General features: G+C 59.6%; 1 protein-coding gene across 2 annotated transcripts; it reads left to right on the plus strand.

Annotated features, from left to right (window-relative positions):
• Nucleotides 1-399: 399 nt before the first annotated feature.
• On the plus strand, nucleotides 400-26,794 carry DHX34 (DExH-box helicase 34). 2 transcript variants are annotated; one of them, XM_045772190.2, is made up of 17 exons: nucleotides 400-492; nucleotides 4,697-5,608; nucleotides 7,970-8,281; nucleotides 10,076-10,330; nucleotides 12,765-12,867; nucleotides 13,990-14,207; nucleotides 16,545-16,719; nucleotides 18,584-18,777; nucleotides 19,437-19,538; nucleotides 20,351-20,575; nucleotides 20,762-20,935; nucleotides 21,225-21,342; nucleotides 22,210-22,316; nucleotides 24,312-24,599; nucleotides 25,342-25,518; nucleotides 25,726-25,864; nucleotides 26,525-26,794. In XM_045772190.2, the coding sequence occupies exons 2-17, from the start codon at nucleotides 4,895-4,897 to the stop codon at nucleotides 26,656-26,658; spliced, it is 3,435 nt and encodes a 1,144-aa protein (XP_045628146.2). In that variant the 5' UTR covers nucleotides 400-492; nucleotides 4,697-4,894; the 3' UTR covers nucleotides 26,659-26,794. The 2 variants fall into 2 exon arrangements, with proteins under 2 accessions (XP_045628146.2, XP_045628145.2); XM_045772189.2 differs by lacking the exon at nucleotides 400-492 and adding an exon at nucleotides 597-2,498.
• The last annotated feature ends 799 nt before the right edge of the window (nucleotides 26,795-27,593 follow it).

Here is a 27,593-nt window from a genome sequence, read left to right on the forward strand (position 1 = left end):
CCGAGACAAGAATGGCCCCTGCCTTTAAGGGGCTGGGGAGTTGAGTTGAATTATTTATTAGTGAATTACTAGGGTGAATTATACGTTAATAGAATTATCTGTTAATAATTATGAATTATAGTGAAAAAATCACAGGAGTAGCTTAATAGTGTCTGGGCTCCCGCCAGCTTTTTCTCTGGCGTTGGGGCAATCCGGTGCAAAGACGGTTCAGAGCGAAGGTAGAGCAAGCGCAAGTGTCCGCGGCAGCACTACCACCGACCTCTAGAGGGCGCAGCGTCACATTCGTGGCTCCGCTCGAGGAGAGGCGGAGCTGGAGAGTGTTGTGCGCAGGCGCAGAGTGGGTTTGGGCGGCTCCCAGTTGCGCACCCGCTCCTCTGCCTGCGGTGGGGTGGGGCCTGGCCGTGAGGGTGGCATGCGCAGGCGCAGAACCGGCTTCGGGCGCGCGAGGGGCGCTGGGGACCGGAAGTTGGAGTGATCCCGGCGGTTAGTGAGGTGAGGGGGGCGGGGCGGCTGCGTGGGGTTGTGGCGGCGGAGGCGGCGGGTGTTGGGTAGGGTTGGGTAGCTGGGGAGCGAGCCGAGGGGAGGGGAGGGAAGTTCCAACATGAGGACACGTGTTGGAGGAGACAAGGGGCCCGGGAGAAGCGGACGGAGATGGAGCCTGAGCGCCCCGAGAGCACCTGGGCGACACAGAGGCTCGAGAAGGGAAGAAATGGGAGTCACGGCAAGAAGCTTGGAGAAGCTGAGGGGCCGAGAGACGGGGAGGTTGAGAGACGACGGAAGCATCAAACCGGGGCGAAGGGGGGCGCAAGGAACTGACGGGGTCCCCAAGGAACTGACGGGGTCCCCCGACAGCGCCTCGTAGAGGCTGCAGAGAAATGTGGTCGCACCGTGAACTTGGAGGGGAGGGTGGGAAAGTAGCGAACAGAAGTAGACTGAGGAAGAGGGCGGTTCAAACGGAGGAACAAGACGCTCGTTGACCTTAAAAGTTATTTTACCGGCCCAAATGGGTTTATTTGGGGATAACCACGAGTTGCGATTTGAGACAAGCCAGCTACAGCAAAAACCATTGGCTAGTCCAGCAAAAGAGAAGATAATTTTCTGGAGAAGGAGGAAGTTGGGAAGGCTTGCTTTGAATGAAAAGTCGGTTGGAGAAGAGCAAGAGTTCAGAGTGTTGATGGTTTCTCGTTGGCTGAGTTGCTGGGGTGGTCGCTTTCTTGTAGGAGGTGCAGCTGTACCTCCTTCCCTGTTGGCACCTGTAATGGATGATTCTTTCCTGTTGGCAATTCTGTTGGAGACTATAATTGACAGTTCTTCCAGTGGCTGACCTCAGGTGGTAGGGCAGGAGAGCTTCCCCCAACCCTCTGGCCTCCCAGCTCCATCTTAGTGAGATTTCTGTTCATTAATGGAGAGAGACTGAAAGATACAGAGAGACGGAGGGAGTGGAATAGGGAGAACCTGGCAAAAGCTGATGGAGGGGCTGAGAAAGGGGAAGAGCCCGCCGAGGCAAAGAGACTTGGAGAGAAAGCCGGAGGTGGGAAGTGAGTGAGATGGATGGGAGCTGGATGATTAGGGCAGACTGGTGAAGAGAGCCATCTGGAGTGTGGAGAAATGGGGCTCGATGGAGAGAGGGTGCATTTGGTAAACTTGGAGAGCAAAGAGAACTGAAAAGATAGTGTCGAGTTTAAAAATGGAGAGAGAAATCCAGACCACGGAGAAACACTGAGAAGATGAAGAGGAATAAGTGGGAGCCTGACTCCCTAGATTTGAATTCCCTGTCTCACTGTGTACTTAACCTGTCGTGGGCTCAGTACAATAGGGAGTGATAGTAGCCCTTTTCTTTTTCAGATTTATTTATTCTAGAGAAGGGGGAAGGGGCAGAGGGAGAGGGAAAGAGAGAGTCTTCAGCAACGTGGAGCTTGATCTCACGACCCTGAGATCATGACCTGAACTGAAGCTGCAGCACCCAGGTGCCCCAGAGAATAGCACCTTCTTAACACAAGGAAAGTGTAGATGGGTGTATGTATGTGGTTGTGCATATAAATATATGTGTGTGATTTAGAATAGTAACTGATACGTGAAGAGTGCTGTTAGTTTTTAAAGTGTTCGAACTGGGAAACAAAATGTTGGGTGAAGAAATGGACACCATTAGTCATGATGGAGAGGCAGTAACGGAGACTGGCAATGGAAAGAGACAAAAATGGAGCGTCAGAAAAAACGACTGAACGAGCAAATAAGATGAAGAACCGACGGGTAATGGAGAAGGCCGCCTGGAGAGAATATCGGACCTGAAGATAAGCGAAACGGAAGAGGGGACCGGACTATGAGAGGGAAGAGGGCTGAGCGTGGCAAGCATGGGGAGCTGAAAAAGGCTGAGACTTGAGGATGGACAGCCAGAGGGGAGAGCTCGGGAAGCAGAGAAAACCACTGCGAGCCACCGCCAAGAGACCCAGAGACGGTGAGAGACACAGAGAACCGAGGGGACCCAGGAAATCTACAAGGTAACCTACGGAGAAGAGGCTCCTTGAGAGCCATGGTGCGTGCTCAGTTGGGCCCACGTGCGCATAGGCGGCTTGCAGCTGGGAGGAATGTTCTTCATTTCATTCCCGATCCTTTTCTCAGGGTCCCAGGCTTAGTAACAGCATTCTAAGGCCTTTTCCTCTTACTGCCTCCCCTGCAACAGGAGTTCCCTATGAAGCCACTCTAGCGTCGCCCAGCCCATGTGTTCACCGGAAAATGCTGTGCACAGGCTACTGCTGCGGGAAACCACTCCCGCCAGCTCACAGCTGCTTCATCAGCAGAAACGCCCTTTCTGGCTCCAGTAACTCCCAGGGATGGCCTGAGACTGCAGAGATCGAATCTCGGAACTCTGTTCCGTGATGACTGAAGGCAGAGCAGGCGAAAGCATTGCTAATTCCAGACCAAGGCGAATTGTGGCCTTTTTTTTTTTTTAAGATCGATTTATTCTAGAGAGAGAGGTGGGGGAGGGGCAGAGGGAGAGAGAGAGAGAGAATCCCAAGCCGACTTTCCGCTGGGCATGGAGCCTGGCGTGGGGCTCCACCCCGTGACCCTGAGATCATGACCTGAGCCAAAATCAAGAGGACGCTTAACCAAGTGAGCCACCCAGGTACCCCAAATTGTGGCCTTTTGAGTGTACTTTTCCGGGCTGTATGCCCTGGTTCCTCTCACTGATTTCCCCATGTTCGTCTTCACCTGGCTCCTCTGTGCCAGGCTGGGCGCTAAGCATTTGCAATGTTTAGAAGTAGGGATTGTCCCCCCGGGGCGCCTGGGTGGCACAGCGGTTAGGCGTCTGCCTTCGGCTCAGGGCGTGATCCCGGCGTTCTGGGATCGAGCCCCACATCAGGCTCCTCCGCTGGGAGCCTGCTTCTTCCTCTCCCACTCCCCCTGCTTGTGTTCCCTCTCTCGCTGGCTGTCTCTATCTCTGTCGAATAAATAAATAAAAAAATCTTAAAAAAAAAAAAAAGAAGTAGGGATTGTCCCCATTTTATAGATGAAGAAAACAGCCTCAAAGTAGTGAATTCACAAGTGGCCCCACGTCTAACAAATGATGAAGTGGAGATTCAAACCCAGATCTGCCTGACTCCAAAGCCTACACCGAGGAAAGCTCTGAATCCTCTTAAGGTGATAAAGTTTACGAATCTGAGTGATGGGCTTCCCTCCAGAAAATTGTACATACGAGGATATGCTCTCTATTACTAGGACTTACGCAGCTGAGAGAAAACCATCGTTGCCCAGGAAGACATTTGCTTGTGTAGCTGGTGAGGGTTGGAGTGGACTAAGCCAAGCTTCTTCCCTCTCCCACTTCTCTCCTCGTAGTTGCTCAGTGGCTGTCCTAGCGTGTCCTTCGTTGTGTCCATGTGCAGGCTTTTCTCTAGGATGGGTTTCTAGGAAAGGTGGTCAGGTTCAGGAGCGATTACAGACAGCTCCGGGTTCATACCTCATCCTTGTGTGACCACAGTAGATAGAAGGAGGGCTTTTCTCTCCTGGCAACCTAGTGCAAATTCCAGAGAAAGGCCGTGACTGGCCCTCCGCTGGTCATGTGTCCACTTCTCGCAGCAGTCAACGGTTGAAGGAGGAATCGGGTGCCATGGTTGGCCAGGCCTTTGTCACTTGCCCAGTCACTAGGGGTTCTCTGACTTAAAGGCCGTCAGAACCATGCGGTATCCAGGAAGGGCTGCTCTTCAAACGGGGGGAGGGGACGGAGGGTGCTGTTATCAGAAAAGGAAGGAAGGGATGTGCCAGGCAAGCAAAGACAGCGTATAATCCAACACTTGCAAAATTGTGCACTTGATTTCAGAGTTCCTAGGTGCCCTGAAGCTCAGTGGACCCCAGATGAAGAGCCCTTGCCTTACTCTCTTCATTATGCCACACCCCTCTTGCGTTCTGGCCTCTCGTGACAAGGTTCTGTTGTCGATTGGCCTCATGACCTCCCCTCCTTCAGCTTTCGGGTCAGACATCCCTGGGCATCCTTCCCTGACTCCCGGGCACGGTCAGGTAGCTCCTGTGGGCTCCCACGGCCCAGTCACTGGATCGTCTGTCTCTTGCCTGTGACCACGACCACATGTGAGGACTCAGGGTGGCCTTACTCATTATCCGTTCTCGTCCAGTGCTTACAAAAGAGCAGGCTCTCAGGAAATGTTTCTAAAAATGAATGAGTGTCTTCTGTTCTCTCCTTCAGGTATTCGGGCCTGAAAACCCAGGATGGGCTGGTGTCTGTCCCAGAGATCACTGCAGGAGTCGTGAGGGGCCCTGGGCACTTGCTCTGTCATTGCCTGTGGTCATCCTGGACCATCGACGACAAGGGAGATTGTCTCTTTGAAGGGAGAGTGGTTCCTCATCGTAGGCCTCTCACCTGTGACTCGGAGACAGCACTGTGATGAGCCACAGCATGCCTCCTCCCAGAACGAAGGGGGGCGGGGATCACCGAGGCCGACACTGGAGTCCCAGTGAGGAGGAGGCCCGCGAGAATTGGGACTGGAATTGTCCAGAGACACGTCGCCTCTTCGAGGAAGCCTTTTTCCGTGATGAGGATTATATACGCCAGGGTTCTGAGGACTGCCAGAAGTTCTGGACCTTCTTCGAACGCTTGCAGAGATTCCAGAGTCTCAAGGCCACCAGGAAGGGGGAGAAAGACCCCTCGCGTCCCAAGCCCAGCGTCCCAGCACTGGCTGACCTACCTCGCACGTACGACCCACGCTACCGCATCAACCTCTCGATCCTGGGCCCCGACACCCGGGGCTCTCGGGGGCTGGGCAGGCAGCCCCCAGAGAGAGTGTCCGAGTTCCGCCGAGCCCTGCTGCACTACCTGGACTTCGGCCAGAAGCAGGCGTTCGCGAGGTTGGCCAAACTGCAGCACGAGCGGGCAGCGCTTCCCATCGCCCAGTACGGGAACCGCATCCTGCAGACACTGAAGGACCACCAGGTGGTGGTGGTGGCCGGGGACACGGGCTGTGGCAAGTCCACGCAGGTGCCCCAGTACCTGCTGGCGGCCGGCTTCAGTCATGTGGCATGCACCCAGCCCCGGCGGATCGCCTGCATCTCCCTGGCCAAGCGTGTCAGCTTCGAGAGCCTCAGTCAGTATGGCTCACAGGTGAGTGGGCCTTACCAGCTTCCCGGTTTTTCCATGCGACCTCGAGGTGTAGGTGGTTGCCCGTGTGGTGGTATCGATGCAGGTTACCAGAGCTCTTAGCCTTTCGCTTGGCAACGAGTCTTCTAGAGATCGAGCTACAGATTGACCCGACTATGGTTCAAATGAGAAAGGCACTAGCATTGCCCATAACGCTTTAACATTTTATTTTTGAGAGAGAGAGAGGGAGAGAGCACATGCATGCGTGGGGAGCGGCAGAAGGAGAGAGAAAGAGAATCGCAAGCAGGCTCTATGCCCAGCACAGAGACCGACAGTGGGGCTCGATCTCGGGCCCTTGAGATGGTGACCTGAGCCGAAATCGAGTCAGATGCTTAACCGACTGAGCCACCCAGTGTCCCCCCGCCCAGTGTAACATTTTTAACAGCGAAAAATTGGAAATGTCCTAAATCATTCGTTTTTTAACAGCCATTAAAAAAGTGAGAACCCTTCTTTATTCATGATTTCTAGGGTTCTAATCCAGGCTCTACCATTTAAGAATCGTTATTGAAATTATAATAGTCCAAGCAGAGGAATGTACGCATCCCGTGTAGCTCGGTGAATTTGCACAAACTGAATTCATTTATGTAACCAGCACCCCAGAAACCCTCTGTCCCCTGCCTTCGGTCACTGCCCTGAGGCCCCAAGAGCTGTCACTCTCCCGAGTGATAGATTATTGTCTTAGATGATAAGAGGAAATACCACAGATTAACTTGGCCTTTTTTACTTACTTCTTATAAATGGAATCAGAAAGTGTGTTCTCTCTGGTGCCTGTCCTCTGTTGCTCGGTACCCAGCTTTGTGAGGCTCGTCTGCGGTAAGCGTGTGGGTGCACACTGTTCTTTCTCGCTGCTGTTCCGCATCCCCTGGTGAAGACCCCACAACGTATTCGTCCCTGCTGCTGTCGACGGAAACGTGGGACATTTCCAGTTTCAGGCTCTTGTGTGAAGGTGCCACCGTCAGCATTCTAGAACATGCCGTTTGGTGTCTGTCGGTACATATTTCCATCGGGGATATAGCTAGGAGTGTGACTGCCGGCTCATCAGATCTGCAGGAATGTCTAGATCCTGCCAGAGCGCTTTGCAAAGTGGCCGTACTCATCCACACTGCCGGCGGGTGCTGTGTTCCAGGCTGCCACCTACGCTTGTTACACTTAATCTTTCTCGGTTTCGCTTTTCTGGGTGGGTGGATCGTAGTAACACATTTTAATTTGCATTTCTCTGGCAACTAAGGGTTGAACGTATTTATTGGCCATTTGGAGATCTTTTCTGAAGTGTCTGTTCAGGTCTTTTCCCTTGATTGTCTTGTGTTGTCTTTTCATTCCCAGTCTGTGGGGTTTTAAAGATGAGGGAAACCAGTCCTTCGTAGGATTTATGTATTGCAGACCTTGTCTCCCACTCTGTGAGTCGTCTTTCATTTTCTGAATGCTGTCTTTTGATGATGGGTCTTTTCATTTAAATGTGGTCCAGTCTGTCATTTTCCTTCTGTGGTTGGCATTCTTTGGGTTCTGTTTGAGGAATATCCCCCTACCTTAAGGACATACACACATCCTATGTTTTTTTCCTAAAGATTTTTACCTTTAAAACTATAATTTATCAGAAATTGATGTGTGTGTGACGTGAGGTAGGGGTTAAGATCATTTCTTCACGGGGCGCCTGGGTGGTGCAGTGGGTTGAGTGTCTGACTCTTGGTCTCGGCTCAGGTCACGATCTCAGGGTCATGGGATTGAGCCCCATGTGGGGCTTCACGCTCTGTGTGGAGTCTGCTTGGGATTCTCTCTCTCCTTTTCCCTTTGGCCCTCCCCACTGTGCTTTCTCCCTCTAAAATAAGTAAAATTTTAAAAAGATTATTTCCTCTCAATACTGCTTTTTAACTGTGTTTTGCCTTGGGTCAGCGACCTCGGTTTCCCCATCGGTGAGGTGAGAATAGTGGTTCTTGCTTCTCATGGTGGCTGTGAGGATGAAATGAGCGGGCGGTGCCCATGCAGTGCTTAGAGTAGTTCCCAGCAGCGTAGGGACTCCAAGAAAGACGAACTGTCCCCATGATCGTTAATCAGTGTACACACCAGGCTCTGTGGCGCACGCTTTCCGTGCGTCAGCAGGGAGCATTCTCCCAGTGTGGGGCGGTGGGGGGGATGTCTCGGAGGGATGGAACCGCTCACCCAGAGTCAGTGGCACTAAGTGCAGAGTGGGGTCCAAACCCAAGCATGTTGGACTCCAGAGCCTGATGGGGGGCGGGAGCTGGGGCATTTGCTGCGATTCTCAGTCTGGCGGCTGAGGGCTGGCGCTCAGGTGCAGGCTCCTCTCCTGACGACCCCCCTCCCCCCCAGGTTGGCTACCAGATCCGCTTTGAGAGCACGCGGACGGCGGCCACCAAGATCGTGTTCCTGACGGTGGGACTGCTCCTGAGGCAGATCCAGCGGGAGCCCAGCCTGCCCCAGTACCAGGTCCTGATAGTGGACGAAGTCCACGAACGGCACCTCCACAACGACTTCCTCCTGGGCGTCCTCCGGCGCCTGCTGCCCGAGCGGCCGGACCTCAAGGTCATCCTCATGTCGGCCACCATCAACATCTCGCTCTTCTCCAGCTACTTCGGCCGTGCCCCCGTGGTGCAGGTGCCCGGGAGGCTGTTCCCCATCACGGTCAGTGCTGCCCCCACGGCCTGCAGTCCTCCTGCCCGGTCTCTGGCCAGGCTGGATGTGTCTGTCCCCTGTCTCCTGCTCAGAGTCCCGTCTTTCCCTGAAGGACGTTCTTGCTCGCGCTCTCTCTTGTGCAGCTGCCATTTCCTGAGCATTGACAGCGCGCTGGGCAGGTGCTTAGTGCTTGTTGGGGGAGAGCCAGCAGTGTGAAGCTAGAGTTTATTTCTCTGATGTCACAGTCCTCCCGGTCCAGGCTGGTGGGCAGCTCTGTGGCATGTGGTCCTTCAGGGACCCAGGCTCCTCTTCTCTCCTGTTCTGCCATCTCACAGGGTGGAGCTGCTCCGTTTCCGCACTGTTGACATTCTGGGCTGGGTAATTCTTTGCTTGTAGGGGCTGCCCTGCTTGCTGTACGGTGTTCAGCAGCCTCCCTGGCCTCTTCCCACCAGCTGCCAGCCGCATCTCTTCCCAGATGTTACCAAATGTCCCCTGGGGGCACCCCCCCCAACCTTCCCCCCCCCCCCCCCCGCACCAAGCACCACTGTCCTAGGGAGCCATCCAGGTCGGTCTGGTCAAAGCTTGCAGGAAGAGGGAAGGGGCCCCAGACTTAAAGGAAAGGCCTTTAAGTTGGACGTGACCTTGCTGTTGTCTCGTCGTCCTCTCTGAGCCCCATCTGGTGCAAGGTGGGGAGGGCTGGACGGTACTCTGGGGATGGCGTGCCCAGGAAGGAAAGAGCAGAGTCTCTGGGGCCACCGTGGGTCGCCCACACCACTTGACACGGCCGACCTCACCCCGTCCCCACAGTGGTCCTGGGCGGGCCTGACCCACATACGTCATTAACCACCCACCCCACGTCTTCGGGTTCTCCGGAAACTTCTGCCCTGAACTTTGCTCCCTTTGCTTGGGCCTGTTTGCTGTGGCGCGCAGTGGTCTTGTCGGTAACGAGGGTGAAGCTGCTCGCAGCCGCCATGGACCGAGCGTGGACCGCGCGCTCTGCCGCTAACATGGGAGAGCGCACGTGGGCCCTCACCGCGGCCCTGGGGGGCCTGGGCCAGGGATTTCTGCCCCTGGGGGTAAAACGGAGGCTCAGAGACAGGGCTGGAATCCTGCTCACAGACATCGCCCCGGGCCGGGCAGCCTCTTTGCTCTTTCGGATCCCCTTTCACCTCCCCACCTGTGTGTCTCCCCCAGTCCCCACCCACGGGTGGCACTCGTAGAGCCCTCCCGCCTGGCTTCCTGGTGGCCTCCAAGACGCTCTACGCCCGCTCGCTTTGTGTTTTGAAAGCCAGTCCTTCCTCTGGCAGCGAGATTTGGTAGGAGCCCCGGAGCTCTTAGCACCAGGAAACCGCACTGTTGCTTGTGGTTTCGGGTTCTAAGTACCCATCCCTCTGTCTTCCGAGCAGCCGTAAAAAAAAAAAAAAGAGGGGGGGGAGCATGCTGTCTGAGAAGTGATTTTTCTAGGTTTTTGATCCTGGCTCCACTCTTTAAAATTCTGTTGTTGAAGTTACTCTCCAAACAGCAGAATGCGCGCCTGCGTAGAGCTCAGCTGATTTTCACACGTCAAATACCCGTATGAGGCGAGCACCCAGCCTGCAAACCTCACACGTCCCCAGCGCCCCGGGAGCCTTCCAGTTACCCCAATCCTGTCCTTTCACGAGCTCCTCCTCTCACCAGCCCGGTTGAGGGTGCCGCCTGCTGTCTGATGGGTCCGCGCCGTCTCCCGCAGCCTGTGCCCTCCCTGCCCCGTCACCCTGCGCTCGGGTGACAGGCGCGCCCCTGCCCCGGGCCGTCTCCCCGCAGGTCGTGTACCAGCCACAGGAGGCAGAGCCAGCAGCGTCCAAGTCCGAGAAGCTGGACCCTCGGCCTTTCCTCCGGGTGCTGGAGGCCATTGACAAGAAGTACCCGCCCGAGGAGCGGGGCGACCTCCTCGTCTTCCTCAGCGGCATGGCGGAGATCGGCTCGGTCCTCGAGGCCGCCCAGGCCTACGCCGGCCGCACGCAGCGCTGGGTGGTGCTGCCGCTGCACAGCGCCCTCTCCGTGGCCGACCAGGACAAGGTACCCCGCGGGGCCGGGCGGGGCCGGGGCGGGTCTGGCTGTGTCGGCCGGGGAGGAGGGCGTCGGGACGGTGATTCCACGATCGCAGGGCCCTGGGCCGCTGATGGGGCTGCTCACGTCTTCAGCCAGGGTGAGCTTCCGGATGAGGTGGGAGGCATTGGAGCAGAGCTTTGGACAAGGAGGATTCGGGGAGGGAGGTAGTCCGGGGTGGGGGAAGCCCGCCTGGAGCACAGGTGTGGGGAAGGGTCGAGAGGCTGCCGTGCTGGAACGGAAGGGTGCTGGAACGGAAGGGTGCCGGAACGGAAGGATGCCGGCAGAGGGGCCTTCGCGTCAGCCTGGTAGCCGTTTGTTGCCGTGTCACAGAGTCCCCCCAGCCCTGGCAGCTTAGAACAGTGAGCGTTTGCAATCTCCCATCGCTTCCGCAGGTCAGGAATTCGCGAGATTCTTAGGTGGGTGCCTCTGGCCCAGGCTCTCTCTGTAGGGTGCCGCTGAGGTGTCGGCTGGGCTGCTGCCATCCGGGGCTGGGGGGCCCTCCCCTAAGATGGCTCATTCACAGGGCGGGCTGTTGGCCGGGGGCCTTGGTTTCCCTCCACGTGGGCTGTTTGAGTATCCTCCCAACATGGGAGGCTCTCCCCAAGAGACCCCAGCAGAAGCCACAACGTCTTTTATGGCCTGGCCTTGGACGGCACACCCGCGAAGTCTGCAGTGGCCCGTTAGTTGACTTGGGCTGCTCTGTTCAGGAGGAAGGTACTGGGCGAGGGTGTGGATCCCAGGAGGCGAGCCGCATGGAGCCTTCCTTCGTGGAGGCTGACTGCCACAGTCCCCTGGGGAGGAGGCCGTTCAGGTCACACTCTGTTGATTGAAGAAACCGCCTTTGAGCACCTCCTTAGTGCTTCCCCTTGCGCCGAGGGGGCTTTTTGGGACACACCGGGAGCCAAGATATGGCCCTTCCCCTCACGTAGCTGCCCGTCTGTGGAGGGAGATGGCAAGCAGCCAATAATTTACAAATGGAAGAGGAAAGCTCTGGAAACGTGAGAGCACCCTCGTGGTGGATTCAGGGAAGGCTTCCTGGAGGAAGAAACTTTCCAAACGGAGACTCGAGAAAGCCCCAGCCTCGGAAGGGGGCGGGGAGAAGAGTGTCCCAGCTAAGGTGTGTGGAGCACTGCTGCGTGCCGGCCGGAGTGGGAGCCGTGTGTGCGCCTTGCCACGTTTAGACCTCCCAGCAGTTCCGTCTGCCAGGAGCCGCCGTTAACCAGAACAGACGCAGACACCGAGGCCAGGGCACTCACGCAAAGTCCTTTCGGTGGCCGAGCCACGCTTTGGAATGTGGTAGTTTGGCACCAGAGCCCTCGCTCTTAACCAGAGGTTGCCAACTTCCTGCAAAGGGCCACGGAGTACAAAGTTGTAGATTGACTTGTTTATTTGGGAGAGAGAGAGAGACGGAGTGTGAGCAGGGGAAGGGGCAGAGGGAGAGGGAGAAGCGGGCTCCCTGCTGAGTGGGGAACCCGACACAGGGCTCGATCCCAGGACCCCAGGATCATGACTTGAGCCGAAGGCAGACGCTTAACCGACTGGGCCACCCAGGTGCCCCCAAAGTTGTAGCTTTTATGAGCCATTTCGTCCCAGGCACGACTGCTCCACCCTCCCATCGCAGTAGGAAAGCAGCCGCAGACTGACACAGGTGAGGCTGTGCCGTGTTACAATTGGATTCACAAAAACAGAAGGCTGGATCTGGTCCCCAGGCTTAGTTGCTGACCCCCACTCTTGACCACTGTGTTTGTCTCTTGGGCCCAAGAGAAGGGCCTGCTTGTGAGAGAAAGGCAGGGCCCCTGGGAGGCCACCTGCAGGGTGTCTGGGGTCCAGACTGTGATGGGGAAGGCAGGCCTGGTGGGGGGCTGAGGTGGGCGGGCCTAGGCCAAGGGCCTTGGAGACCCAGTGTGGTGCTTGGCTTTGTCCCGAGTGCTGCTGGGAGACGTGGGAGGGCTCTGAGCAAAGGGGGGAGCAGTGCCAGTGTGTTTTAGCAGACCCTCTGCTGTGCGTGATCATGGGCGGGAGGCCAGACTCCAGGGAGGAGGCCGGGCCAGGACCTGGGTGGGAAGGGAGGGCCTGGACCAGGGCAGGGCTGTGGGTTTTGGAGAACGGAGTGAATTTCGGAAACATTCAAGGCGTGCAGGTGTGGCTGGAGCGGGGAGGGGGAGGGGAGCCAGGACGGCCCAGGTTTCCGGCCCACGTGGTGTGGTGGATGACGAGTCATCTCTGAGATGGGGACTCGAGGAGGAGGAAAGCATTCAGTGGGAGGCACTGAGGCTATTCGAGATATTGTGGGTGGGTGTGAAGTGCCCGTGGGCCATCCAGGAGGCGTCAGGGAGGCCACCGGACACAGGTCAGCAAGGGTCTGTTAGTCTAGGTTGTCACCTCCTCCCCTGCCCCCCAGGTATTTGATGTGGCCCCCCCTGGAGTTCGGAAATGCATCCTCTCCACCAACATCGCCGAGACCTCCGTCACCATTGATGGGATCCGCTTTGTAGTAGATTCTGGTAAGGGCTGCTCCCCGCCACCCCTCAGGCCCTAGAGAGAAGTGTGGGGTCTGGAGATGTGCAAGTGTAGTGAGTGAACTCCGGACCGGAGCAGGGAGTAGGTGGCCTTTAGGGCCGCGGAGCAGCGGCACCATCTTCTCAGATGTTCCAAGCTTGCTCCTGTCTCAGGGCCTTTGCACTTACTGTTGTCCCTGCCGAGAGTGGTCTCGCTCCTGATATCCACAAGGCTTACTCCCTCATCTCTTTTCAAGACCTGCATAAATGTGTTCCCATCAGAGGGGCCCACCTCGTCCACTTTGTCCGATTTGTGACCCTCCCCCTCCTCCTGCCACTGTTGCTTCCTTTATGAGACCTGTTGTTCCTCCGAGTATGGCCCTTATAGTTTATGTCTGTCGACCTATTTCTTTTCTGTCTTCCCAACTGGACCATTGTCTGGGAAGTCAGCATAGCATAGTGGTTGGGAGATGCTGGGGCCAGCCTGGCTGTGTGCCCAAGGTCGTGTCGCTGAGACTCTGTGTGTCTGGTTGCTCGTTTGTAAAATGACACTAATAGCAGAGCCTCCCTTGGGTTGTAAGGATTCGATGAGCGAATTCATTCCCCTGGGTATTTGGGATGGTACCTGGCACAGAGCAAGCACTCCGTGTTAGCCGTGACCTTACCGTACTGCACCTGGGACGCCGTCCACGGTAAAACAGTCTGTAATTTTATGCACCGTCAGAATTTTAAGATGCTGGCCGTTAAATGTGGACGTGCCTTTGCTTTCAAGGAGCGTCCCGTCTTCAGAGACAATGCAAGTGGACAAAGCTGCTCTTAGAGTTGATGAACTCTGTTCTGTTTAGCCCCGTGGGACTGAGGACAGTGTTCACAGTGGGCCCCGTACAGTGCCTGGCACACAGCAGGTGCCTAATAATAACGGTAGGCCCACCGGGCTCCTGAATACACAAATAACAGACGCGTGAATGAGGAACAAAAAAATCAAGGAAATGTCAGGGTCAAGGCCGGCCTAAGCTCTCGGTCCGTGTTAATGGAATAGAGGAGGAAGCGCGGGCGTCAGGGCTGGAGGGGCGAGGCGGCACCCCCCCCCACGGCTGCTGCACTGAGTCCGTCTCCCCCCCCCCCCAGGGAAGGTGAAGGAGATGGGCTACGACCCGCAGGCCAAGCTGCACCGGCTCCAGGAGTTCTGGATCAGTCAGGCCAGCGCCGAGCAGCGGAAGGGCCGGGCCGGCCGCACGGGCCCTGGCGTCTGCTTCCGCCTCTACGCCGAATCCGACTACGATGCCTTCGCCCCCTACCCCGTGCCCGAGATCCGGAGGGTAGCGCTGCACGCGCTCGTGCTGCAGGTGAGGCGTGGGCGGGGCGGGCCCTGAGCCGGGACCCATCCCGGGGTTTCAGGGCCAGGAGGGGCAGGCAAGCTCACAGCTGCCGGACATCCGATCCCCCTGCGGACGGAGGGTTGTTCCCGGGTCCCCAGGCTCGTGGGGAAACGTCGTGACTCCATCAGAATGCTTTCAGCTGTGATAGAGAATCCACCTGGAAGTGGCTTTTGACACCAGGTTTCTCCGGACATTTTATGTCATGGCTCTTATCTCATTAGTTAGCTTTGCTTCGATGAGGCCGCTATGCCAAGTAGGCCCACTCACAGAGCGGCCACCACGCAGAAGCTTAGTCATCAGGGTGGCAGGCAGTTTCTTTTACTTGGGGACCCAGGCCCCTTCCCTGTGTGGCTCCCTCACCATCCTGCCAGCTGGCGGAGGGGAGGGAGCGTGGGAGAGGAGCTTGGGGGGGTTTGAGGGCCAGGCCCCTCGCCTCCCCTTGCCCTGGTGAGTGCCCAGTCCGGAGCCACCCCTCACTGCAGGGCAGCCTGGCCAGTGTGGGCTCTGTGCTTGGGAGAGAAAAGCCAAGCGGGGACGGGCGGATGGCTTCCACAACGCGTGTCCCCAGGCGGGTGTGGCTGGGGACACGAACCTGCCCCCTTCCTGCAGGGGATGCACTCTGATAGTTGGTTAGATTTCATTTTCTAGAATGCCCCTTGTGATCCCGTTGTGTGGGTTCCTGAGCCACGCGGCCTGACCCGTATGCACGATGTACCGTTTGACATGGGCAGCGGTCCCCAGATGGGGAGGCGGCAGGCTCGGTTATGTAAGTGGGTCAGGGATGTCCTGTAGGGCTCGGGCTTGTCCTGCCTCTTCCATCTTCCGTCCATCAGCTGCTCTTCTGAGCACAGTGACAGAGACAGCGGCGGTGGGTAGAGAACGCTTGCCTCGTGCTCACTGTGGGCCAGGTGCCACTCTCAGTGTGGCATGTATAGAGCTGCTTGGATCCCCACAAAAACTGGGGGGTAGGTGGTCTTATTCCAATTTCTGGATGAGGAACCAGTCGCACAGAGAGGTGATTGAAGTTGCCCCAGGTGTCCCAGCCGGCCGGTGGCAGAGCCGGGATTTGATCTGTCGGCCTCCTACATGCCACCAGGCTCTGGTGGCCATGCCGTCACCGCCTCCTCCTTTACCATCCAGAGACAGAGGCAACGACTGCCCCTCCTCGTGGGTCTCATTTTTAAGATCACAGGAACCTTTCCCTGAAGGCCCCAGGAACCTTTCCCTGAAGGCCCCTCCCTGGCTGATCTCCCATCCCGTCTTGTTGGCAGCACGGGGTCATGGGTGTCTCCCGTGTGACCTGGAACTGCCCAGGGCCTTAGCCTTGGTTGACTAGCTCAGAGTGGGGCTTGCCCGCCCCGGCTACTCATTAGAATCACCTAGAGAGCTTAAATAAAAAATCTGGCCTTACCCCTCCCCCAGTGCTTCTAACATAAAGGGTTTTTTATTTTTTGGTTTTCTACGAGCGCTGGGTGTTCTTCTGGGCAGCAGGGAGGGAGGTGGACCGGCTGCTTGCCGGGTGGCCGGCCCAAGCTTGTGGTGCCGCCTGCTGAGGCCCAGGCCAGCAGGTGACCTCGTGGCGAGGTCAGCTGGAGCCCCCGGGCCCTCTGAGCTTCCTTCCCGCTCTCTCACGGCCCCATGAGCCGCCATGCCCGCCTTTCCTCCGTCCGGTCCGGAGAGGGGCTAGTTGCTTCTGCCTCGCCAGGCCTGGCGACGGGTGCGTGCTTTACTCCGTTCCCCCCACACCCTGCTGCCCTCTGGGTCTCTGAGTTAATGAGGATTCACTCTGGTCCGCAGCGAGAGAAACCCAACTCAAACTACCGCGAGCAGAAAAGAGGATTTCCGGAGGTTGTGCATCCATCGTGGGGGGTGGTCTGGCTTAGGAACGACGGAGGATTTCATCTGCTGGGCTTGGGCTAATCTCCAAGCAAGGGGAAGACAGTCCCAGCAGCTCTGGGCTTCCACGCTGGCCCCTCACAACCAGAGAGGAAGCCAGAACGTCCCTCTCCCAGCGTCAGTTTGCAGACGTCGCAGGGAGGATCCCGATAGGCCCAGCTCAGGTCACATACTCATTCGTTGGTCAGTTGCTGTGTTGAGGGGCTGAGGTCCTGCGGCTTGCTCCGTGGCCAGGGTCTGGGAGAAGAGGTGCTAGACAGACAGTGACCCTCTCCCCTGCCTCTGTACAGTGGGCCTTGACGTTGGGAGTTTTAAGGTAGCACGAGTTTGTGATCTCTGAGCCCCCGGCCAGTGCTCCACAGTAGTTCCCGTGTCCCCCATTCCTGGGGGGCTCACTTGTCATTCCAGATGAAGAGCATGACCGTGGGGGACCCGCGAACCTTCCCTTTCATTGAGCCCCCGCCACCAGCCAGCCTGGAAACCGCCATCCTCTACCTCCGGGACCAGGGGGCCCTGGACAGCTCCGAGGCCCTCACCCCCATCGGGTCCCTGCTGGCCCAGCTGCCCGTGGACGTGGTGATTGGTGAGGACTTCCTTTGGGGTGGTCGCCAGGGCGCCGGGTGTGGCTGTGGGGACCGTTCATGCTCTGAGTGACTCGTAGGCAGGCCTGTTCCTTCTCTGGGCCCCATCCATTCAGTCACAAGTTCTCTGTGCCAGACTGTTCTGGGAGCTGGGGTTCAGCAGTAAACAGGCCCCTCTGTGCTCCGTACACCCTGTTCCCAGCTCCACCCTGGTGTCCCCTGCCTTGGTGTCGTAAGGATGTCAACATGGCCTGCCTCTTCCTCTTGCTCATCCCTGAGTCATCCCTGCCCCTTCTGAGAAGCTCTCTGACTGACGTGTGATCTGGTCTGATTGTCCTGACTCGAGACATTCTAGGTGCTCTGTGGCCCGCAGAATATTCCCAGGCGAGCAGGACTCCGTGTGGCACTATGGACCAGGCATGGTGCCCCACGGAACCTTCTGCCCCGCTAACATCATTAACGTCCCCATCACTGCGGCAGCCTGGAGCTTCCGGGGGGAACAGGCTGGGGACCCCCGACCCTGAGGGCCTCTCGTGGTTATGAAGGTGGTTCTGTTTGTTGTAGGACACAGGGCTAGAGCAGGGGAATCCGATCTGAGAAGAGAAAGAACGCTCTGTGAGCACTGGCTGTGTGTCAGCGAAAGGCGTTATGGGCCTTCTGTCATCTCACCCTCACCTGGTGAGGGTAGGGCCTGTGGTCACCCCTTCTGCACCGATGGGGAAGTTGAAGCTTGGCCAGGGACGAAGGTCTACACCCAAGGGTCCGGAGCAAGCGAGCAGCAGGACCTGGATTTGACCTGGCGTGATGTGGGCACTCCCACATCCCACTCACTCCCGCCTCAGAGAAAGGCTGTCACTCGCTCGCCCGGCGTCACACCGTGGGCAGAGCTGGGATGCCCCTCCAACCAGACGGACACTGTGGGTCCCCAAGCCCCCCGGGACAGGCGGCACAGATGACTCAGGGCTGGGAGGTTCTGGGCCCGGATGGCTCAGTCACCGTGCTTCCTCTGTGCCGGTTGGAACTCGAGTGTTTCCCGGGTGAAGCACGGTTCATTCCCATGGCAGGCAGACTGCTAGTAGCCCATTTCACCGATGGGAAAACAGAGGCGCAGAGAAACAGAGCTAGAGTGTCTGGGACAACCTCATTTTATTGCCCAGCTTTGTTTTACGAGGCTAGATATGGAACTTTCCAGAAAGGCAGCCAAGGGGACTGGTGAGGATGAGTCAGACACGTGTTACGTAGGCCGCTGAGCACAGGGCAGACAGGTGAGGGCCTGGTGGTACAGACCAGGGACCTACTGCTTCTGTCTGTCCCTGTCTTCCCTGCTCCCACTGCCCCACCTTCTCCTGTCCCCGCCATCTCCCCCTGCTCTCGTTCCTCCACCTTGACTTAAACAAAGATGGCAGGAGAGGCTCCATCCCGAGGCAGGCACAGAAGTCAGGCCCGCGGTGTGCCAGGCAGGCCATTAGGGCTCACGTGGAGTCCCGTTCTAGGGGGAGGAGGGAGGGACCCCGGAGGGTCAGAACGAGTGTCAGGAAGGAAAACCAAGCCAGGAGCGGGTTGGGTGGGTGGGGGCGTCAGTTGTAGACAGGAGAGCCAAGTGGGTGGGGGCAGTGCCGCCGACAACAGCCGGCCCTCAGACCGTGCCCACCTGGTGCCTGAGGAGGCAAGATCGAGGTCATCTCCGACCTACAGATGGGGAAACTGAGGCCTTGCCCAAACTCACATGACTGGGAAGCAGAGTGTGGGCTCGATTCTGTCCCTGTGGCTCTCAGGGCCCTTTGCGGGCAAGGAGGAGGGGAGGGTGGGAGGGCAGCCGTCCCGGAGCCCGGGAGGCTCAGCTCGGCGTCTGCCCCCACCCGCCAGGGAAGATGCTGATCCTGGGCTCCATGTTCCACCTGGCGGAGCCTGTGCTCACCATCGCGGCTGCCCTCAGCGTCCAGTCGCCCTTCACCCGCAGCGCCCAGAGCCACCCGGAGTGTGCGGCGGCGCGGCGGCCCCTGGAGAGTGACCAGGGGGACCCCTTCACGCTCTTCAACATCTTCAACGCCTGGGTGCAGGTGAGGCCGGCGGCGGGGCCACCCCTGTCTGTGACCTGCGTGGGGCAAGAGGAGGCCCGCTACCCCGGTGAGGACCCCTGAGCCCTCTGCAAACTGGAGGGGCCCCCGTCTCCACCCTTCATTCCCGGGGCTGTGGGACCAGCAGGCGCCGGGGCGCAGCCTTGAGGGGAGGCTGGGGTTTGAAAGCACTGAACCAAACCCCTCCCACCCAGAGGAAGGCCCCGCACTCCTAGGGTGGCACCTGTCTATCCAGCACATGCTCTGGGCCTGGGCCTGTGCCAGGCAGTGCTGGGGACCCGGTGGTGACTACAAGCACCTGGCCCTGCCCCCCTGGGTCGCACAGTCCCATGCAGGGAGGCAGACCTGTCTCCAGACAGTGACCACCCAGAATGGGCTGTGATGGGCAGTCCAGGGGGCTGGGAGAGCCCAGAGGCCATGTCTGACCCAGTGTGGTCTGGGAGGGCTTCCTGTAGGAGGGGGCAGTGGCGCTGAGACATGGAAGGAGGAGGAGAAGTCCTTCTTCTGAGAGTCCCAGCCTCTTAATCTTCCAGGGGCTGGTGTTCGGGCCTGTGCTGGGGGCGTCTGGGTGCTGCGTCAGACCCCGCATCCTTCCCCAGCTGGCTAGGCCCTGACCGCCTGGAGTCTGGTTTTCCACCCAGGTGAAATCCGAACGGAGCAGAAACTCTCGCAAGTGGTGCCGCCACCGAGGCATAGAGGAGCACCGGCTATACGAGATGGCCAACCTGCGGCGCCAGTTCAAGGTGAGGCTCGGGGCAAGGGGAGCAGGCTGGGAACAAACCTGGGGAGGCCAGGTGGGGGAGGCGGAGTGAGTGCGGGTGCACCACCCCTTTCCTTCTCTGACGGAGCCATCAGAGTCCCACCCTACACCCACCTCTCACAACCATCAGACACTCAGACATGGGGTCGCCTGGGTGAGTCAAAGGGGTGGAAATCCAGGAGGGCTTCCTGGTGAAGTGGACAGGATCCACGGTCACGTGCTACATCCTCACGAAGAGCCTCGCCATCTGGGGCAGGGGTGCTGAGCTCTGGGAGGCAGTGGGGGCGAGAGCTGGCACACCAGATCCAGAGCGGACATCGCAGTGGCAGGTCCCAGCTCTGTCATTTGCTAGCAGTGTGGCCCTGGGCCTCAGCCTCCCTGCTGTCCTGTGAGGATTAAATGAGTTAATACACGAAAGACCCTTTAGAACAGGGCGAGTCCCCGGTGTCATCCACTGCCTGTGGTTGCGGACGGCCACACTGAGGCCTGGACGGGGTGGTCACCTGACTGTGGCCTACCGTACAATTTTAGGAGTCCCCCCCGCCCCCCCAGTCAGGGACCGCTGATGTTCAGACCATTCTCTGCTTCTCTGGCTTTCCAGAGCTCACTTCGGCTTTTGTTGGCCTGCAGACCTGGAGAGAGTAGTGAAAGGCGGGGGCCCCTTTCTCTGTGTCGCGCACGCACATGACATCCCACGTCCTCTGATACGGAGGGGCTGGCGAGTGGCAGGCCCCACACCGGAGCCCCCGACTCGGCCTGCCCTGTGTCCCTCACCCCGGCCCCGCCCGCCCACAGGAGCTGTTGGAGGACCACGGGCTGCTGGCCCGGGCGCAGGCCACGACGTCGGGCGACAGCTTCCGCCGGCTGCAGGAGCGCCGGGAGCGCAGGGCCTTGTACCGCCTGAAGCGGCAGCACGAGGAGAGCGGGGGGCGCCGGCGCAAGGTGCTGCGGCTGCGGGAAGACCTGGACGGCGGCTCCAGCGACGAGGACCGGGGGGCCGGCGACGGCGTGGATATCCAGGTGGGCGCCGTGGGGCCGGGCCTGGTGGGCTGTCCTCTGCTCAGGAGACCGGGCTTCGCGGATAGGACCTGGCCCCCCCACACTCTGCAGCACCCTGGGGTCCACGTGTCCTAGCGCCAGCCCCTCGGTACTGGGCTGGGCCCCTCAGGAACCCACCTTCCCCCCCGCATTCCACCCCCCCACCAGGATGTGAAGTTTCAGCTGCGGCACAGCCTGGATCAGCTGCAGGCGGCCACCGGCTCCGCCCAGGACCTGACGCGGGAGCAGATGGCCCTGCTCAAGCTGGTGCTGGGCCGGGGCCTCTACCCGCAGCTCGCCGTCCCGGACCCGTTCAACAGCAGCCGCAAGGACTCGGACCAGGTGGGCCTCCTCCTTGCGTCCTGGCCCCGCGTGCGTTTGGCACCCAGCACGCCTTCCTAGCCCTGCTCTGTGCTGAGGACGCGGAGGTTATGGGCACAGTCCTGGCCCTGCCCTCACGGGGCTCCAGTGCAGTGTGGGGGAGTCAGGGAAGGCTTCCTGGAGGAGGGGACTTCTGAGTGGAGACATGGATGGGGGAATCTGGCCGAGAGAGTAGAGGAAAAGGGTTCTAGGCAGCGGAAGAGTAGGTCCGACGGCCTCCGTCACCTGGCGTCTGCTTTGGCCTCTGCAGATTTTCCACACGCAGGCCAAGCAGGGCACCGTGCTGCACCCCACCTGCATCTTCGCCAGCAGCCCTGAGGTACTGCACACGCGGGAGCCGGAGGCCAGGGGTGGCGAAGTGAGCCGAGGTACCGTGAGTCTAGACAGGGACACACAAACCCCTTGGGATGTGAGGGGTGGGGGGACAGTGACGTCAGGGTGCCCCTCACCGACTGGGGTTCCCCCCTGGCTCCCGCCCACACTCTGTCTCTGCTGGGGCTGCTGACATGGGAACGGTAGGCGGCGTGGCTTCGGGGTTCCAAGAGCCAGACCTCTTGGGGAGTCACTCCACACTGAGCCCCACCCTCCCTGCGGTGGTGGCTGATGGGGCGCTGGGGCCTCACCCCAGGCTGGAGCTTCTAGCGAGTAGAGGGGACCTGTCCTGTGGGCTCTGTGAACACCCGGCCTGGTCCCGCCCGGGGGCGCGGAAGGCAGCCGCCCGGCTGGAGTCCCGCTCTGTGAGCTCTGGGACGCAACGCCTGTGTGTCCTTGTTTGTAAATAAAGTAACTGTGTTAAAATGTCAATGTTAACTGCAAAGGTAAGATTTATCATTTTAAACATCGAAGGCAGAATTTGAAACTTCTCTCTCAAATCTTTAACTGCTGTAAATTCCTGTTGTTTTTCTCTTTTAGTTTTTCATTTTGAAAAATTCCAGATCCCGTCCAAGTAGAGAATGGGATGAGCCCTCGGTAGCCTCACCCAGTGTCCCGCCACCCCGTGTCTTCCGTCACCTCATGTTTTTCTCCTTTTTGCTGGGATTGGATCCCAGATGTCATATCGCTTAGAAGCGTGAAAATAAGGACAGTGATTTTCATTTCCTAGTGAAAGTAGCCGTATTTAACCCGTGTGAACCGTGGGACCGGCAGCGCCTGGGGCGACAGGCCCGCGCGGGGGCTGCTGTGGGGAGGAGAGCGGGTGGCAGGGCTGGCCTGAGCTGCCCTGTGGCCTGTTTCAGATGACAAGGACAAGCTGAGCAGCCGACACCAGCTCCTCACCTTCGTCTCCCTGCTGGAGACCAACAAGCCCTACCTGGTGAACTGCGTCCGCGTCCCCGCACTGCAGGTGAGTCCCAGCCCCGCGCAGCCCGGCTCCCAGGTTTGATGACCGTGTCCCCGGGGCGGGAGGCAGGGGAGGCCCTGAAGAGCCGCCTTCCCCAGCCGCCTGCTGTCTTTGCATTCGTGGATTCGTTCAGTAAGCACATGCTGAGTGCCTGCTGTGTGCGGGGAGCTGTCGTAGGCACGGACAGCCTGGCAGGGACTAAGGCAGACTGGTCCCTGGCGTCCCAGAACGTCCATCCAGCAGGGAGGATGGCCGTAGTGACAGTAAAGCAGCGCTCTGTGATAGGTTAGTGGGTGAGGAGTATTTGGGGAAAATGAGAAGAATAGGGTAAGGGGCTTGGGGAGGGGTAGGGTGAGGGTGGGCAACAGGCTGTAGTATGAAATAAGGCCATCAGAGTGGGCCTTGCTGAGAAAGTGCAGTGGAACAGAGGAGGAAGGGAGGGAAGGAGCCACAGGACACTTAGGGGGAAGAGTGTCTTGGAATAGCATGTACAAAGGCCCTGAGGCACACACATGCCCACCAGGCCCAGGGAACAGCTGGACCGGAGGTGGTGAAGGGGAGAGTGGCTGGAGATGAGGTCGAAGAGGCTGGAACCCCCACCCCTGGGAGGGTTTGAGCAGAGCTGGAACAGGGTCTGCCGCGGGGCGGTAGCAGGGAGCCCACCAAGGAGGCGACTGCGGTCATCCGGGCAGGAGAGGGTGGCGGCTGGCCCCGGCTGGAGGCCGAGGACGTGCTTAGGTTGCGGATAGATTGGCGTATGTGTCTGTAGCCAGGAAGGGAGAGTCCTGCCTCGTGAGTTCCGCAAGCCACCCTGCCCTTCTGGGCCTGGCCTTCATTCCCGCTCTGTGGGGGAGCAGACGAGGCTCCGGGGGGGCGGGGGGGGCATGTCACTTATCTGAGCCCCACGGTGAGCAGGGAGCCCAGGTGAGGGTCCCCATGACCAGGCCCCCTTGCTTCAACCCCGGGGAACATAGAGGGGAACGGAGAAACCCTGCGGGCTCCCCGAGCCTCCGGAGACTCCCCCGCGCCGTGCTGTCTACCCAGGCCCTCAACGCTGACTCTGACCTGCTCGGTTCCGTCTTCACGCAAACACTGACCGAGCGGCTGCCTGGCACCGGGCGCTGCTTCCTGTTCTACGTGCGGGGACGCAGTCATGACCGGAATCCCAACACTGCCCGCATCAGTGGGGCTCCCAGAGGCGTGGGGGAGGCAGAGAGAGACACGAAGAAATAGGGAGAACGCCAGATTCCCCTCGCCGCGCTGGCAGGGAGGGGCAGAGCGGGGCGGGGGCAGAGTGGTGGGGCGGGCAGGACTTCAGGGAGGAAGCAGAGAGTCGCCAGCTGAGAGCCTCGGCCAGGGCGCTTGGGGTCTATGGGGAGTTTTAAACACACACCAAAGGAGAACAGCAGGCGGAGCAGAGCCATCCCTCTGTCCCCCTGCCCCCCCAGTCTGCCGCAGTAGCCGGGGGTTTTTCCCACTTCCCGATGCGTTTTAAGGTAAATCGGCTCGCATTGGCACCCTCGGCCTCCAACACTTCAGCGTCCGTCCGTTAACTAGTGTTCGGTACTTGTTCACGTATGTCAAGGGTAGAGCGTAGGTCGTGACTCGTATAGATGGGAGGGACGCTGTCCGGTGGTGTTGACAGAGGCACCCGTGCGTGTCCGCTCAGCCCTGTGGCGAGACAGGAGCATGACCCTGCCTTCCTAGAACGTAGGACCGTTTACTCTTTGACCCTGGGCTGTCTGTCCAAGTACAGTGCCCGTTCCGTGGGGGCAGGGACCCTCGTTTGCAGCCGAAGCTGGAAGGGGGCCTGGCACACCGGGGGGGTGTGTGTAGGTGTTTGGGGGGGGCGGGCACATGGGGTCCATGGGAGGGTGAGAGAACAAGTGGGGGGAGGAATGAGGGCTGGGCAGGAGCCCGGGGTGGGGGGGGGGGTCTCTCTAAGCTGGCATCCTGCCCCGCATTCTCACCGGCTGCCTCCTGTCCCCTCCCTTCCAGTCCCTCCTGCTGTTCAGCCGGTCCCTGGACACCAACGGTGACTGCTCGCGCCTGGTGGCTGACGGCTGGCTGGAGCTCCAGCTTGCGGACAGTGAGAGTGCTGTCCGGCTTCTGGCAGCTTCCGTGCGGCTCCGGGCCCACTGGGAGAGCATCCTGGACCGGCAGCTGGCCCGTCAGGCCCAGCGGCGGCGGCCGGAGGCAGACCAGGAGGAGGCGGCGGGAGCTCCGGAGGACCGCAAGGAGGTGGCAGACCTGAGCAGGGACCTGCTGCAGTTCGTGGCATCCAAGGTATGCCGCCTGCGTGGCCATGCCCTGGATTCGGAGTCCAGAAGGCCTGGTTTCCAGCTCCTTCGGTGGTCGGTCGCGCTGCTGTGGGTTTGCAAACCAGACAAGCGCAAGGTCACACAGCGGGGAAGGGGTGGAGCGAGGATTTGATCCCGGGAGCCCGGCTCCAGAGGCCGAGCCCTTAGCCCCTGTGGGTCCCCCCCCCCAGTTCCACATGCATTTATTGAGAACCCCTGCATGCGCCGTGCGTGGTACCCTCGTAAGAGTTAAGGGCGTGCAGGCCAGAGAAGGAAGCTGGAAGTCGCTGTCTGGCCATGGAGGGCACGGGAAGAGTTGGACAGAGCGGGGTTGGTATCAGTCCCCACCCCGGAAGCAGGGAGCTGGGAACAGCTCCTGGTTCTGCGTGCGGACGGGGTAGAGAGCAGGGGTGCCCCGGGGTGACTTCCTGGGGCGGCGGGTCCAGGGAGCCAGGGCGGGGGGGGGCGGACCGACGTGCCAGGCGAGGATGGGCAAGGGGGCCTGATGGCAGGTCGGGTTGTGGTCCCATGGGTGACAGCAGAGAAGGGGCACCGGGGCACATGTCAGACAAGCCTCTGGCGGCTAGCGTCTGAGACCGTGTTGTGATGGACTTAAGCAGTTGGCCTGGAGCCGAACCGTCCAGGCTGATTTCAGGCACCCCTGGATCCAGGTGCCCTAACGATGTCTCCGAGTCTGTCTCCCCTCCTTCCCGTCCTTCCTCCCCCAGGTTCCCTACAGCCTCCGGCGGCTCACGGGGCTGGAAGTCCAGAGCCTGTATGTGGGACCCCAGACCATCACCGCAGCCCCCAGTCTCCCCGGCCTCTTCGGCAGCTCTCCCCTGTCCCCCCACCCCACCAAAGGGGGCTACGCGGTCACGGACTTTCTCACCTACAACTGCCTCGCGGTAAGCGTGGACGCCACCTCGGCCCATCACTGCCCCCCCACCGAACTGAGGGAGCCCCAGCCTCCCCACCAACCACGTCCCAACTCAGTGCAAGGATGTGGTTTTGGAAGGGGGCCCCCCAACCCTGGGTGGTACTGGGACAGGTCGCAGGCAGGGGGTGGCGAGATGGGCCAGGGGCCACGTCCTGACGCAGCCTTCCTGCCCCAGAGCGACACGGACCTATACAGCGACTGTCTCCGCACCTTCTGGACCTGCCCCCACTGCGGCCTGCACATGCCCCTGACGCCCTTGGAGCGCATCGCCCACGAGAACACGTGCCCCGAGGCCCCGCAGGACGGCCCCCCAGGTAAGGATTGCGGGGGGGAGGCCGGGCTGCTGGGTCCACCCGCCCCTCCCGCAGTGGTTTCTGGCGAGTCTGGGCATTCAGCCGCTCGACGTCTGGGGACTGAGGACCTCAACCCTCTGGTCCTGGTTGGTGCCACATCCAGGCTTTGTCACGGAGACCAGGAGCCGGAGACAGGAGGGCCCAGAGCGTCACCTCTTTCTCGTTCCTTTGCGTCCGTCTCTCTGGTCTCCGTGTGCTGCAGACTCTGGGCTGCCTCTGTTTCTGTCTGTTGCTGTGTCTCTCGTTCTTTTCTCTGTCTCAGCCACAGCCCCCATTGTCACCCAGGGGAGGCCCCAGCGGGCAGATCACGCCCCAGCGGCTGGGGCATGTGCACCACACACCACCCGCCAGGGCTGGTCCGGGAGGCGGCAGTGAGGCCCACCACCCCAGGGCACGTTCTTTCCAGTCTCTGTGTCCCAGGGGTGACAAACACAACGAGAGACAGAGTAAAGACTTACTTGCGTGTGTGTGTGTGTGTGTATGTATGTATCCAGGAAGGCTTCCCCGAGGAGGCAGAACCAGAGGCCAGGAGAAAGCCTGGGGTGCCTGGGACTTGGGCAGGGGTGGGAACACGCAGTGGAGCGACCCCCCCCCCACAGCCTCCCCTCTCCTCTCTCGTAGGGGCTGAGGAAGCCACCCCCGAGCCCCTCCAGAAGACATCTGCCTTGCAGAGGCCCTACCACTGCGAGGCCTGCCAGAAGGACTTTCTGTTCACACCCACGGAGGTGCTGAGACACCGGAGGCAGCACGTGTGAGCCGGGCCGGGAGCCCTGCCTGTCATCCCTGCCCGTCACCCTGCCTAGGACCAGGACTCCTGCCCGACCCCGCAGCCTGGACGCAGCCCAGCATGGGGGGGCGTGTGAAACTGAATAAAGTCTCTTACGTGCACTCTTTGAGCCTGATGCTGCCCCTCATTGGTCCTCGTCCCGCCTGCTGCCCTGTGCCACCCAAGGCGCCCCGGGGCAGATGGGGGCAGGGGAGGCCTAGCAGGGACTTCAGGTCCCAGGCAGAGGACCTTGACCGCCATGGCCGCTGCTCTCTCCCAAACCTGTCCTCATGGGCCCTGTTTTTCCTCGGACTAGGAGACCTGCGCAGTCCGTCCACATGAGTCGCTTCGAGAACTGGGCGGGGGGTGGGGGTGGCCCTGTCGGTGGGGGCCTACGTCTGACACGGTCCCCGGGGCCATTCTTGCTGCAGGGTCCTTGTCTCCAACCCTGGGCCTGACCCCGCCACACACACGAGAACCACAGGGAAACGCTGTGAGCCCTCGATGCTGGTAAGTTCCATGGCTCAACTGAAAGGGAAAAACGAAAGATGCAGATTACCAAAGCTCGCTCCAGAAGAGAGAAGTAACTATGACATCAGCATGGCGCTGAGGCCCCCCCCCCCAGACGACGAGCGCACCAGAAAAGCCAACGACGTATCCCGTATGAGCACAGACGCAGAATCCTCACTAGAGGTCAGCCAGGCCTATGGGGCGGTCTGTAAAAGGGCAGTAAGGACATCCTGGCCAAGCGGGCTTTGTTCTAGGAAGGCGTTGGTTTAACATCTGAAGACCAGTCAGCGGGATTCACCATATTAAAAACAAAGCCCGTTGCACAAACTTCAACACCTCGTGGCCTCGGGTAAAGCCCTGGAGCTCTCCGCTCTACTGATCTGCTCTCTGACCGATGAGCGCAGCCCGGCTGTT

This window comes from Ursus americanus, chromosome 21, assembly GCF_024610735.1.
Source record: "Ursus americanus isolate L20-20 chromosome 21, mUrsAme1.1.p, whole genome shotgun sequence".
In the NCBI taxonomy this organism is placed as follows: Eukaryota; Metazoa; Chordata; class Mammalia; order Carnivora; family Ursidae; genus Ursus; species Ursus americanus.